Source organism: Falco punctatus, assembly GCF_963210335.1.
Source record: "Falco punctatus genome assembly, chromosome: 14".
NCBI lineage: Eukaryota > Metazoa > Chordata > Aves > Falconiformes > Falconidae > Falco > Falco punctatus.
The window spans coordinates 16,417,050-16,431,139 of record NC_137594.1 but is presented as its reverse complement, the minus strand read 5'-3'; the positions used below and the strand labels follow the sequence as shown (position 1 = coordinate 16,431,139).

At 46.9% G+C, this 14,090-nt stretch overlaps 1 protein-coding gene across 1 annotated transcript in view; it reads right to left on the bottom strand.

Annotated features, from left to right (window-relative positions):
- Nucleotides 1-10,280, bottom strand: part of TENT4B (terminal nucleotidyltransferase 4B) — a 44,427-nt gene extending 34,147 nt beyond the window's left edge. Inside the window, exon 1 of the mRNA XM_080411223.1 lies at nt 7,920-10,280. Coding sequence (XP_080267349.1) covers nt 7,920-8,467 — 548 coding nt within the window. The 5' untranslated portion in view covers nt 8,468-10,280. The remainder of the gene's footprint in view (nt 1-7,919) is intronic.
- Nucleotides 10,281-14,090: the final 3,810 nt, after the last annotated feature.

The following is a 14,090-nucleotide window of genomic DNA, read 5'->3' as shown; positions in this document are numbered from 1 at the left end:
CCTCTGGTACCCTCATTTCCCCGATTCGGAAGTTTCTAGAGGACTTTAACGTTTGTATTTGCCCACTGTTGTATCTCATTACTTGTAGAATCACATCATTACTTCCTCCATGCTGTCTAACAACATTTTCAATATAGTGTTGGCTATGTCCCCCCTAATTAATCACAGCGACAAGACAGAAGAGCGCAGATGCACAGTTGCCTACTTTGATCCTAAGCCTCCGTGTATTTGAGCCTCTGCTACCACGGTTTTCCAGTAAAAATCCTGTAAAATGCAATGCAAAACCACCCTGCAAGATGTATGCAGTACAGTATGGTGATGGAGAACTCCGCACCGTAAAACCTTCCCAAGCAACTGTAGCAAGACTGTGCCCCTTTAGCTGCACATCGCTTTTGAATAATTCAGATGTAGTTCTCATGCCATGGAGGACATTACGAGCCTGTCAGAGAGGCTGATCTGGAATGAGGGCTGCCAAATAATCTTAATTGTCACCACGGGAGGAAGAAAATTAACAGATGTTGCTGATGTACCGGCATAAGACATCCTCAGACCCAGTCACGCAGCCAGTTCATCCTCACACTGAGCTGATGTGCTAGAACTGCCCTGGAGCAGCTGCCTCCTACCTGCGACCTGCCCTCAGAGCTTCACGGCCTCAAAGGCGGCCGTGGTACACCACCAGCTCCCAGGCCGTGCTGCTCAGTCTCACACAAATTTTGGGTCAGAAAGGTAATCATTGGGAACAGCTAGCATCAAGAGATCTATACTGACTACAGCAATACTAACACATGAATCGCATGATCATGATACAACACAAGTATCAACATAAAGTTACCAAAAAGATTTGCACAGGCTCTACAGATCTGTAAGAGAGTTTTTTGTACAAACTTACCAACAAGAGTTCTTCTGCCTCAATCCACGTCTATCTCTTGCTTTGACTTAATACTATGACATTCATAGTATTCCTGGAAAAAATTCCTGCTGCGTTATCTATTGAAGTTACAAAATGATTAAAGTTCACATTGCTCCTTCTGTAAAGCTATTTGCAGCCTAGGAAAAATATCTGAAGCCTGCCTCCAGCTCACTAGTTTTCCTCTCTTTTTCTTGCTTATAGGAGTATTTTCTTTAGTCCCAATTTCCAGGCAAAGGGACAGAAAGCAATGTTCAAATATGACCGACATCTTGAGCACTCTTCGACAGTTCATCCAAAAAGATAATCCAGGAAGATGAATGCTCATAATTTAAGAAATCCCAGCATGTTCAAATAATGAATTAGCATGCCAACTGCTCACGAAGGACAGCAGTAGCATTTATTTGCTTATAATACGTGTTAAGCAAGATTTTCACTGGTTGTGTCACTTGATCACTACCAGCATACACACCTCTCAACACAACATGTAAGGTGGCTCTAGGCTGCATTCCGCTACTGCTGCCAGCTCCAAGAGCCAGCAAAGACAATGCAGGAACCACTCGTTTACATCACATGCAACATCAAAAAATTTTAAGCAACCATCACCTCTTAAATTTTGGCATATACGCTATTTTGGGATCACATACCCTATATTCACAGATGTATTCTGAATCGCCATGTTATGAGGTCAATAAAAAGAAATATGAAGCATTTATATTATTGCCTATTTTGATAGTAAGGTTACGTACAAGACTTATCGAAACTGCATTTCAAAAATTTGCAAATTCCCAAGGTAAAAAGCAGATCGTGTACTCCAGTTTTAAGTAAGCTAATAGAAACTGCTCAGGAACAAAGTATAACATCAAGATGGTTTAAAAAAAAAGAAATTGAAAGATTGAAAAAAGCAACAATATGCTTTCATGATACAGGTCTCCATCTATTTGTGTCCCCCAGGACCAACAATATAATCTCAGGCTTCCTAAAACTGACCTTACACTAAGAGTTTGCCAGTTAAAAAAGTAAGAGCTCCAACCCCAACATAGTTTAATACAATACTAATAGAGATTAAGGGTGAGCAGATCCTCTTTTTCCATATGCATACTGCTACAGAAAGCACATATCTGCTCTTGGAAAGCAGCAAGCACACAAGAGGGATTCACATACTCTTCCTATTACTTAATATAGACATCTCTATGTACCAAAAAAAGTCTGCCAAACTTCTGTTCCTTATATAGCCACTCCAAGGTAAATAGGTGTCCAATTCACAAACACAAGATAAGAACTGGAGAAAAAACAGTTCATGAGAATACATTCACATGCTGCTCCCCTGCACATGTAGAAACCAGCAGGCCTCTGAAGTCCTCCTTAAATTGTTTAAACAAAGCACGCCAAAATGTTGGCACATTCCAAAATTCTGCAAGCACAAACAACACTGTTATATAATATTTACAGTATATTTCCGAAATGTTTCCTCCAACTGCCTTTAGTCCAACATCTTCATCCCCTAGTAAATCTGCTTCTCTCTCCCAGCCCCTCCAACAGAAGTAATTTCTTACCGTGGAGGCTGTGGGGCAATGCGTGGTTTCACTTCCACAAACCCCAGATCACCGCCTTCAAGAGCTGCACAAGCTGTCACCAGGTACTGCCAGACCTGTGCTGTGCCATGACTCAGGACAAGACGGAGAGTGACGGCGGACCTTATCGGATGGATACAAGAAAAAGAATTTGCACCCAGGTCACATCCTTGCACTTCTACCTTACAGCTCACATACGCAGCTACAGCGTGAGGAGAGAGTACTGTTCTAAGAGGCTTTTCTGGGAAGCAGATTTGTGCCTATGAACTCCTCCCGAATAACTCATTTTTACACGACATACATGGTAAATGCAACCGCAATCTAGTTCTAACATACATGTCTTCAATAAATCCAAAACGCACGCAACTACTCTAACAGAAGACATATTAAGAAGTCACGCACACACACCTCGTCCTTTCAGCAGAAATCGGAAGGCTGCGCCCAAAAGCGCTTGTTTCGCTTATGTGAAGCTTTCATATGTACCGAGTAATGCAACAGCAAATCAAGTACCACCCACGCATTTGATTTAAGCGCTTAAGAGCACATGATGGAAAACACCACAATTGATTAGGATTTAAAAGATATCCTGAAGTTAGGCATTCAGTCTGGCTAGACCTTTTGATGCAGGTACACGCGCTTGCTCTGCTCACAATACACTCAGCTCTTTCTGTTCATGCTCCGACCCACGTAGAAATCACACTGCTGTGGCTGGTACCACGCAAGGGCCTGAGCTAATAAGAACTAAAGAGACACGGGGTAAGTTATCTCAGGCAGACAGCTGCACCACTGTAGTTACACGCCCTCTGGTCAGCTCAAAGCCTGCAGAGAAAGAGCCTGTGCCTGCCTTAATGCACTTAGCTTCTTTCAAAAAAAAAGAGATTAAAAGACCTGAGAAGCTGACAAACTTCACGCGGGAAAAAAAAAAATAAATCGTAATAGAATTTCTACAGCAAAAATGTATGGCTTTAAGCTATTTTCTTCCTAAAGTAGTTGCGGTTTTATTTCATGGTATTCTCTGTAATCCTGGGCAACATGCTGGGAACCCTTATATCAAGCTGAAGCCTGCTCAGTTCGCTGCCAACCAATTCAGCAGCCTGCAAGCGCGTGCACGTCCATGCGCAGACCCCTCCTCTGGGGTCACAGGAGTCTCTCCCTTTCATGGCAGTTTCTATCAGTACTTCAAAACAGTGTGCATTCAGTTTTTCAAAACGCACTGTTTTCTATTTAACCCAGGTTCCTCCTCAGGAGTACATGACAGATTTTCCTCCTTAAGCTCACACATTAATTGGGTTCTTGCCTTTGGCTGCAGATGCCTGTGAAAACTAACCAGCTCCCCACACCATCCCAAAATCCGCATCTCCTACCTGGGACCTGCGTATGAACTGGACTCTGGCACCAGAGTCACAGAAACCTGTGAGAAGACAGGTCAAACTCATGTGCAAGTCTTTGGGTTTGGGTTTTGTTATGCTGAAGGCTTCTGGCTTCAGCAGTTGTTCTTGTGTCACCTTTTAGCTAGACTCAATCTAAATCCAGCGAAACCTGTAAAACAGCTGTTTCAGAACCCCAAATGCTTTTTCTTCCTTTTTAATCGTGACACTAGTAACATTACTACTAACACTTACTGTTGCCCTTGGGACACAGACACACTCACCCCAAATCCCCTCCAAAACCTCAACCCACACATCCTTCTACATCCTTGCGTTTTCCTACTAAGTACCCTGTGTCAAGGCAAATCCAATTAAACTCTTTTAACGCATGTTATGTGTTAAGTCAACAGTAACATCATACAGATGCTGTAAGGCTTTTAATTCGTTTTCTGCATTATCTGATCTTTTTAGCACTACTGTCTGTTGACAAAGTCCCCAGAGGATGTAAGATACGCAAGTTGAATCCGCCTGGTGCAAAGCAACTTGCAGGCAGCACAAGACAACTGATTTACAGCAATATTTCAGAAGTCGCAAAGTTAAGTGTGCCAGAACAAAGCAGAGTACCTGTAATGCAAACATACACATTATTAATTGAACTGCAAGCCTGAAAACTTAGAATAAAGGAAAATATTAAAAGATAGGCCAGAATATGATGTATACGATAGCACCATTAACTCTGTGAGGGAATGAAAACTGGCCCTCATGTTGAAGGTCAATATTTCAGCACCAGTGAATGTTAGCAAATATTGTGCAAATTTTGAAATAAATCTATCTTGGAATAGAAAACAATACTGTTGTGGGTTATTTTTTAATTATTTGGCTATATCTTCATATGTATAAGTAGCCTTAACTAAGAAAGTATGTTTCTCAATGTAAATTAAAAAACTGAAAAGAAAAAACTCAAAGGTTTGACTGAACAGATACTTAACTTTTAACCTCTACTATTCCAACATGTTTACCTTACCTAAATATTCTTACAGCTAGTTACATGCTGCTATGTGTTTACATAAACTGTCCAACTAGCTAAAAATTACTGGACTGTTTTTCCAAAGAGCTGATCAATATAATTGCGTATTCAGAGCTGGTTTTGCACAGCCATACACACAAGTGACATCCTTGCTCTGGAAATATGAATGCCACATGTCAGCATTCAACTGTTTGCCAGAAAATCAGGCCTGATCTTTCTGAAAATGGTTCTGTTCCACAATGCTGTCATATTCAGAAGGCTCAAAATTTAAAGCTATTAACTGAAAAAAGTTACAGGACGGTATATAGGGAAAAGTGTTAAGAGCCTTTGTTATTTTTTCAAAATTTGCATCGAAACAATTAGGGAAGGAAAAGGTACCTGTTAACACACAAGTAACGCGGGTATCTTCTTTTTTCTCAATAACTGTTGGAACCAGTCAACACAATTTTAGGAATTCATGTTGCAAACAATTATAAATATTTACTTCAGCAATAATCTCATTTGCTAGGTTACAAACCTCCCTATCCATCATTACTGTACAGCATCTCAAGACCCGAGACAGACACCTTACAACAGTTAGTTATTAAAAAGAGACTTGTATGCGGGAGCGATGGCAGCACCTCAGCGCAGACCTCGGGCAGTTCCACACAGCCTTGCCAGCAGCCAGTCAGTCACACCGCAACCTTCACAAGACCTAAGTGTTCCCTGTGCTTTTCCTAAGAGGCTTCAGCACCTTTCAGAAATTGTTTTCACAATTTTTAATTCAAGATTGTTAGCCAACTGCCTCTAAATACCTTTAGAATAAATAGCTTGTTAGAAGCAAGCACCATTCACTTCTGTAATTCAGGAAAAGCAATGTAGGGGTGTATCTTGGAGACAAGAAACAGCTAAAACAGAACCTCAGCATCACGTAAATATATACCACAAACTAGACAGTCAAACCAAATGCAGACCAACATGTTTCAGTACTTTTTGATATTACTCAAAAAAAAAATAAATTGTCTACAACACACTTCCAGTTGGAGTTTGAAAAAAGATTCAACCAAAATTCTACTCTAGCAACAGACGCTGAATACTACCACCTTGAATACTTTGGTACATATTATTATTATTAATCTCTTTCTGAAGCTCACCCTTCCCCCCTCCTCCCCCGTATCTTTGATAAAGGGAAAAAGTTTACAGATTTACGAGACAGAAACACAAAGGCACTTCTAAAAATGTTCCTCAACTTTCAAGTGAGTGACAAGCTAGAAGACAGAGTCCAAAAACTAACCTACAAAAATGCAGTACTTGGTATGTTTTGCACATACTGCTTTTAAGTCATATGAAGAAAGTTATGGAAGGTTCCAATGTATAGTGACTACAGAACTTAAAATAGCATGCTTCTGCAGTGTCATTTTATGAATTATTATAACCCCAGCACTAAAAGTAACACAGGAGCTGGCAAGAAAATAGGCAGCCAGAAGCAGTAAGAGTTTGTCTTCCAAAGCAACCAGCAAACCTGAAGAGTCATTTTGACAAATCTTACAGAACGGTGGATTTTGGAAGGCAAAGAGGTCAATGCTTTCCAGCAGGACGGGACTGAAGGACCCTTAGGTACAAGCTGGGCACACACAAACTGACAGCACCCAAAACATAACTGATTTCTAAAATGAGCTCTTCTGGGCCTTCGCCTGTCACCATACACCTCCGCCATCTGAAACCTGGAACCGAGCCAGACTCGTTTGTAAAGGAGAAGGATTGGCAAGGGTATTACACCTGCAGACACCACACCAGAAACTCACACTTAACCAGTCCAACACACGTCAACGTGCTCCTGCCACGGGGAGGAGAGGTATGCTGTGGGTCAAGGCAAAGGTTATATTTTGAAAAGCAGGAACTTAAAAAAAAACAACAACCAACCACATAAGTTACTAAATGGCTTTTACCCAGGGCATCACCCATATCAAAAGCTATCCCTGCGTTTTAAAAAAAAAAAGGGGGGGGGGGGGGGAGGAGTGAGAGCTCAAAAGAGTATTCCGGTAAGCATAAGATACAGGTTTGCCTGCCCTCGATCTCTGTGGGCTCATTCAATGCCAACCGATGAGACCTGAGCTAACACAAACCCACTACAAGCAAAACACTCAGATCAGCACACGCATTCCACAGTCAGTGACCCATGAAAACCATTAATAATCCCATACTGAAATCCATAACGTTCTATACATGCATGCAAGTTTCCTTCCGAGACCTGGGGCCAGCACGTGTGCGTACCCTCTGTCACCTCTGGAAAAACACTCTCCCTGCACAACCACCACGCACACGCACCTCCGTTTAACAGCAGCAGATGATTCTTTTTTCGGCAAGTTGTAGCTGCTGCGAGGCGCCTGCCCCACACCCAACGCAGAGCCCCGGCAGCGCGGCGAGGGGCCGGAGCTGCCCCGCTGACAGCGGCCCCCCCCGGGCCCAGCCCCGCAGCGTGTGCGTGAGCAGCCAAGGGTGCGAGACGGCTCCGCAGGCCCCGCCAGACACCCGGTACAGCGCCGCGGGGCGCCGGCGGAGCGGCGGGGCGCCTCACCGGGCCAGCAGCCGGTACCGCGCCCCACGTGCACGGGCGGTGACAGCGGAGCGGCCTGCGAGCGGCTCCCGTCCCCTGCGGATAGGCGTGCCCGCACCATTAGCATGCACCGGGCACCCGCGGCAGGCGCTCCCCCCGCCCCGGCAGTCGCCGCCCCGGCCGGCCGCGCAGCCCAGGAGGCCGCACGGGGGCCGGCCTCGCCGGGCACTGACAGCCGCGGGCGCCCCGTCTCCCCCCCGCCGCCGCCGGCGAGCGGCGGCCCCGGCCCGGCCAGCCTGCGCCACCCGCCGGAACCGGGCCTGGGCCGCGCCCCAGCCCTGCGGCCCCCGCCGCCCCTCGGCGGCCGCCCCGTGCGCGGCACCGCGCCGCCCCGCTGCCGTTTGCCCGGCCCCGGCGGGCGGCCGCGCTCCGACGAGCAGGGCCTCGGGGCCGGGCCCGGCACCCCCCCACACCAGCCGCCCTCCGGCCCGGCGCCGCGGCCGCTCACCCCACGACTCCCTGGCTGTAGTTCCTCTTCTTCCAGGGGGTGCCGGTGTAGAGCGGCTCGGCCAGGCCGGCCTGGGCCCGGGCGGCCGGCTCGTCCCCCAGGGCGGGGGCCCGGCCCTGCCCGGGTGGCCCCAGCAGGAGGCTGTAGTTGAGCCCGAAGGTGCTGGCCTTGTTGTCGCGCTTCCTCTTGTTGCTGGCGGCCGCGGCGGCGGCGGCGGGCGGCCCCCCCCGTGCGGGCCGGGCCCAGGCGGCGGCCCCCGGGGGCGGCGAGGCCTGGTGGTGGCTGCGGTTGTGCTGGTTGTTGGCGCTCTCGAGCGGCAGGAAGTCGGGCTGGGGGTCGGCGCGGGGGGCGCGGTACATGCCGGGCGGGGAGACCGGGCCGGCCCCGGCGGGGGCGCTCTGCTGCTGCTGCTGCTGCTGCTCCTGCTGCTGCTGTTGCTGCTGGAAGTAGAGGTTGCGGACCCCCTGCGTGGTCTCCCAGATCTGCATCCACAGGCGGTTCGAGGGGCCGAGCTGCTCTGGCTGGAACCAGGCTATCCGGGGATCCATCAAACGGGGACCCACCCCGGCTGCCTCCGCTCCCCGCGCCGCGCCGGCCGCCGACGCCGAGACCCAGTCACCGGGTCCCAGCGCTAATGGCGGCTCCTATGGAAGGGCAGCTCCGCGCCTGCCTGCTCGCTGCCGTCGCTCCACAGCCCCCGCCCCTCCTGGCGAGCGCGGCGAGGCGGGGCCCGGCTGGGCCGCCGGCACACGGGCCGCGCGCAACGAAGGGGGGCGGCGGCGGCGGCCGGGCCGGGCCCCCGGCGGGCCCCGGCCTCGCCCCCGGCCCGTCACCCGCCGCCCCCGGCCCGCGCCCGCCGCCCGGCCCGGCCCTCCCTCGCGCCTCCGCCCGGAGCGCAGCCCCGGGGCCGGGCGGCGGCGGGCCCGGAGCGCCGGTTTCTCCGGCGGCGGAACCGGTCTGGCCCGGCCCGCGGCACGGCACAGGCTGCCGGGAGCCCCGCCGGGCCTCGCCGCGGCGGCAGCGACGGGCCGCGCCGCGCCGGGAGGACGAGCCCGCGGCCCGGCTCCGGCGGCGGCAGGTGCAGACGGGATCGGCGGGCGGCAGGGGGCAGCACCGCCGGCGGGGGCGGCCCGGCCCGGCCCGGCGGCCGCAGGGCCCAGGCGCGCCCGGGGCTGCGGGCTGGGGCCCGTGTGCGCGATCGGCGGGCGGAGCGGGGCCGGCGCGCTGCCGCACGTTACCCTGCGCGCACACCGCCCGCGGCCGCTGCGCTCCCCTACGGCTGTTTTTGGGGCGCTCACGGGTACTTCGGGGTCTTCCTGCCTTTCACCGGGCTCGAAAGGAGGGAAAAGGAGCCTAGGTGCCGTACTCGTACAGCCAGCGCTTCTGCAGGTGGAAAAAACACGTTACGTGTGCAAAACGGCATTGAGTAGTACAAGTTCTGGTCAGATTCGCTTTTATTTTTAGCGTTTCCATTCTACAGCCTTAGAACATCTTTCATAGGGGCTAGAACGGTCCCAGCATACTGTGTGTGTGGAGGGCCTGGTGCTTCCCATAGTTTCAGAATTGCACGGGAGAGGATTTCTCTTTAGGCAGATGGAGGTGGAGGGTTTGGAATGAAAAAGCTGCGTTTCCAATGCCAAGAACCACGTGAGATGGACCCTTTGCAAAGCAGTAGTCCCAGCATCACTCCCTGATGACAACCCAAGCCTGAAGTTCCGGCTTCTCCACCCCCCCAGCCCAGAGCAGCACACTGTGTCCCCAGCCCTCCCCCAGTCTGTCCCAGGGTGTCACATCTGCATGGTCAGTCACAGAAACCCAGCTACAGCAGGTGGAATTTGGCTTCCGAGTTGACATGCTGAATTGTGTTGAGAATCAGGATCTGTACCTACAACTACCACCAAAAGCCAAGTGGAAACTGGCAGGACTTGAGCATAGCTTGGAAGCAGAGAAAAAGCACCCCGAATAACCCTGTTTTCCAATATCCATGTTCTTCAGTTATTCTGAGAACTACATATATACCAGCAAAAGGTAACTAGAAAATGACTAGCCTGATGTTCCTCTTACATCAAAGATGCAAAAAAAGTTTCCATTTGTAAACATTTTTTTTAAAACACAACACAGAAAAGTGAGCATAAATCTAATAAAGGATTGCATATTACCCTTCAAGAGACAGCAGTAACTGAAAAATATACCTCTTAGTTTCCTGGTTGTTTTTTTTTAAGCCAGCTCTGCAAAAAACAATTTGTTCTACACTCATAGCACATAAATGTAAACAAGTTTTTTTTGTAGGACTGAAGTTTATTAACAGGATTCCTCAGCAGCAACCCCAGTCCCAAGCAAATAAAGCCAGGACACAACACGAGTGGTGTAGTATCACAAAGGCTTTAGATTGGTGAGTATACCTACAGCGTATTTAAAAAAACAAAAAACAAAAAAACCCCACCCAAAACACTAAAAAAAGAAGAGAAGAAAAAAACCAACCCAACAAAAAAATCCCACTTATGAATAAGGTCAAAGTGATTTTTTAATGATGACTTTGAATTTTTAACTCTTTGCTTACTAAAAAGAGCACTTCTCAGAAAACATTATTTAGAAGCATCATGCATTTTCTAGCTGATTCAGTCATTCTTCAGTTAAATTCTGGAAGTGCCTTTCACTCTCCATCAAGGGGCAGGAAGGAGGGAAGAGGCCAATGCAATTTTCCTTAAAAGTTCAAAAAAAATTTCACATGTCAGAGGAGAAAGAAAACTAAGAATCATCACAGGGTTTTTCTGTCAAAAAAAGGAACACAGAACTGGGAGAAGGTATACCGAAATCCTAATAATCTTTAAGAGTGGTATCGGTATTTGTGTGAGCGCCTCGCAATCCCAGGGCTGCATCCGGACCTGCCGTTGTGTTGAAAACACGTAACAGCCGCAGTCATTCTAACAGTGTACAGATTATTACAATGGTATCTTATGTCAGTTCACAAGCAGTTTCATTTAAGCCCTTAAGAAAACAGTAATGCAAGGAGTTCCTGATACTCAGATTTGAAAGAAAAAAAAGCATCTTGCTATATCCTTTGTGTGCCAGTCTCAAACTATGTTTTTATGTGGTCACTGAATTATGGCAGACAAAATGCCTCTCATAGAAACAAGGAACTTATGAAAATAATACAGAACCAAAATGAAATTAGAGTGAATTCATTTAAACGCACGCTATTTTTCTTGGAAGGTACAAAAGTTAATGGCTTGAATTTATTTCAAAATTAGACAAAAAACCCCACCGCTCAAGTAAAAGCTTCTTCAGAGATGTTCACCATGTTTCAGCCTTTGTGGAAAATCTTCAAATTCCTTATTCTACAGTGACCGTCAAACAGTTTTCAGGTTTTGCCAATTACCCTAATGTTACATATCTTAACAGTATGTCCAGCACAAACTGTATTTACACTGTTTGCTCAATTCACCTGCACCAGAAAGGAGGAACATTATTTTCAATTACTACTACCATTGCCTGAATTTGAATTTGCAACACTAAATGTGCAGCTAGGCATTTCTATGCAATCCCCTGGGAATGCTTTCACTGAAAATTACTTACTAAGGAAACAGAACTTGAGTTAATGCACATTTTTGGTTGGTTGTCATACGTTAATATTCCACAAGATATGCATTTCACTCGTAATACTTAAACTACAAGCAGATCTTAATTAATTTGTTCTGTAACACAGTTCTCACTTTGTAATTTTACTGTGCTCTGGGGTTTTTTTAATAGTTTATCTCAAAACACAAACATAAACCCAAGCCAAATAATACTGGTTAAAGTTATTTTTGTTCCTCTAAGACAACAATCTTTTTTTAAAAAAAAAAAAAAACATACTGTGCAAAAAAATACCTTCAACACACACCACAACCCCCAAATAGTTAAACTATTGACTATAATGTGGTATACAGCCATCTTCTGATTGTCAAGGCGTGACATATAAGAAGTACTGCACAACAAACGCTTAGTTAAGCCTTACCAGTTGTTTTTCGTAGAGAGCAAAAATAAAACCACATAGCAATGATAACGTCTTATCTACGCAGCTGGATTCAACATTTTGCAGGCTGCAGAGAGGCCAAAGCAGCAGCAAACGCCACTGGTCGTACTGTTTCTGAATGGGGTGGGGAGCCCACAGCCTTCTTCACACTCTTTACTTAGTACCATAGACTGATTTAAATTCAGTACGTATTTTGGTATAAAATCTCAACTCAGAGCCAGATTCTGTTGTGCTAGGTGTCAGACAGGGAGACAAATAAAGCAGCAATCCATACTTTCAAAGGACTGCAGTTTTTAGTTGAAGCACAGACAAGATGATGCCTTAAGGATCAGGACAAGCAAACAAATTCAGTTTCAGATACCTTTTTTGATACCAGTCTCATCTGCGTGATTACATGAACTGATGAAGATCACTTACGTCTATTTAACATCTATTTAATTATGCCGCACACTGTCTAGATCAGTCCAATTTCTGCCACCCTCAAATTATCGTCAAGATCTGTCTTTGCCTTTGTAGGCTGTCAAGGATCTTGCCTTCATCTCAAGCTTACCCTAAACCTTCTTAAATAAACAAGTGCCAAAAGAGCCCCTGAAACTTTTTTTTTTTGCACCACATCGTCACTTCTGCTGCTGCCTTAATTTTCCTTAACTGGGTCAGAACAACTTCTATAGCCCCCATCTTACAGCATAGCTCTTCTGTACTTATAAATCTCATCTGGTTTCCAGGCCCCCACCTGACACTTCTTTAAAGCACTGGGAAGTTGCCTTGTTTTCCAGACAAAAGTCTTCAAAGTCTTCCACACTTTTCCTATCATCCTCTATCTCGTCCCTTATAAGCAGAATGTGCTTTTTAAATTAATGTACAAAATTATTACCTCTCGTTCAGTTGCAAGCCCATTAAACACCAAAAGGAAGTTACACTTAACTGGTAGCTAGGCAGAGTAAGGTTCTCTCATTCAGAGAAAGCAGGGACAGCTTACCTGTCTCTCAACCCAACCATAGCTGGTGAGCTGGTGACAGAGCCACCAGCTTGTGTTTCATGCCCTCAGCCAGACAGCCCCATTCAAGTGCTGTGGTCTCCTCAGATGAAAGGGATGGGTCAAGGGATTGTTCAAGTTCTTGTACGTCAGTGCTTTAGTACAAACTCACAAGAAACCAAAATGCCTTTGCACGTCCTCATTTTCCACTACTAGGTAGAAATGGCATGTGTACTAGAAGGCAGAAGCAAGTATTTTAAGTGCTAAAAGTCATGTATTTCTGCAAATGATATGGTTCATACTATGCAACTATCCTATTAGGACACATTATTTTTTAAAGACATTCAACTCATTAGTGCATAGCAAAAAAAAAATAATCCATGCTACTGCTGGAATAGTTTACGACCTAAATGACAGTGTGTCTTTTCACTTGAAGGAAAAAAACAGGGTCTGATAGGTTATATTAAGAAAACCAGGTTTTCTAGTGGATTCCCTATCTTCTATAAGTTTATCTGCAACTTTCAGATTCATATTTGAAGAGGAAATGTTTCTCCTCACAAAAATCCTACACAAAAAAAATCACATACTTCATTGTCCTAACAGTTCCCAGGAAGCAGATTCTGACTGCTACACTTGATGTAAAATGCAAAGTCCTGCACTTGGGACAGAGTAATTCCATGAAACAAAGCAAGTTCTTGACCCAGTAGCCAAAGAGCAACTTTGGAGAGAAGGACCTAAGGGTCCTGGTGGACAGTACGTTGAAGAGAATTCAGCAGGGCACCCTTGCAGTGATGATGGCTAACAAAAAAACAAAAAACGGGCTGCATTGGCAGCAGCATAGCCAGCAGGTCAAGATGACCGATTACTTCCCTCTATTCAGCACTCATGAGATCACACCTGGAGTACTGTGTCCGGTTTTGGGCCCACCAGTACAAGACAGTGGGGCACGTCAAGCAGAAGGCCACCAAGGTGGTTAGAGGGCTAGAATACACAGTGTACAAGGAAGGACTGAGGGAGCTGAGTTTACCTGGCCTGGGGAAGAGGGGAATATAATTGTTTTCAACTAGCAGATGGGGGTTATAAGATGAGATGGAGCCAGCCTCTTCTTGGTGCTGTGCAGTCAAAGGACAAGGGGTGCATTCTGCAGCAGGGGAAGTCCTAGTAGGTACCAGGGGAAAAA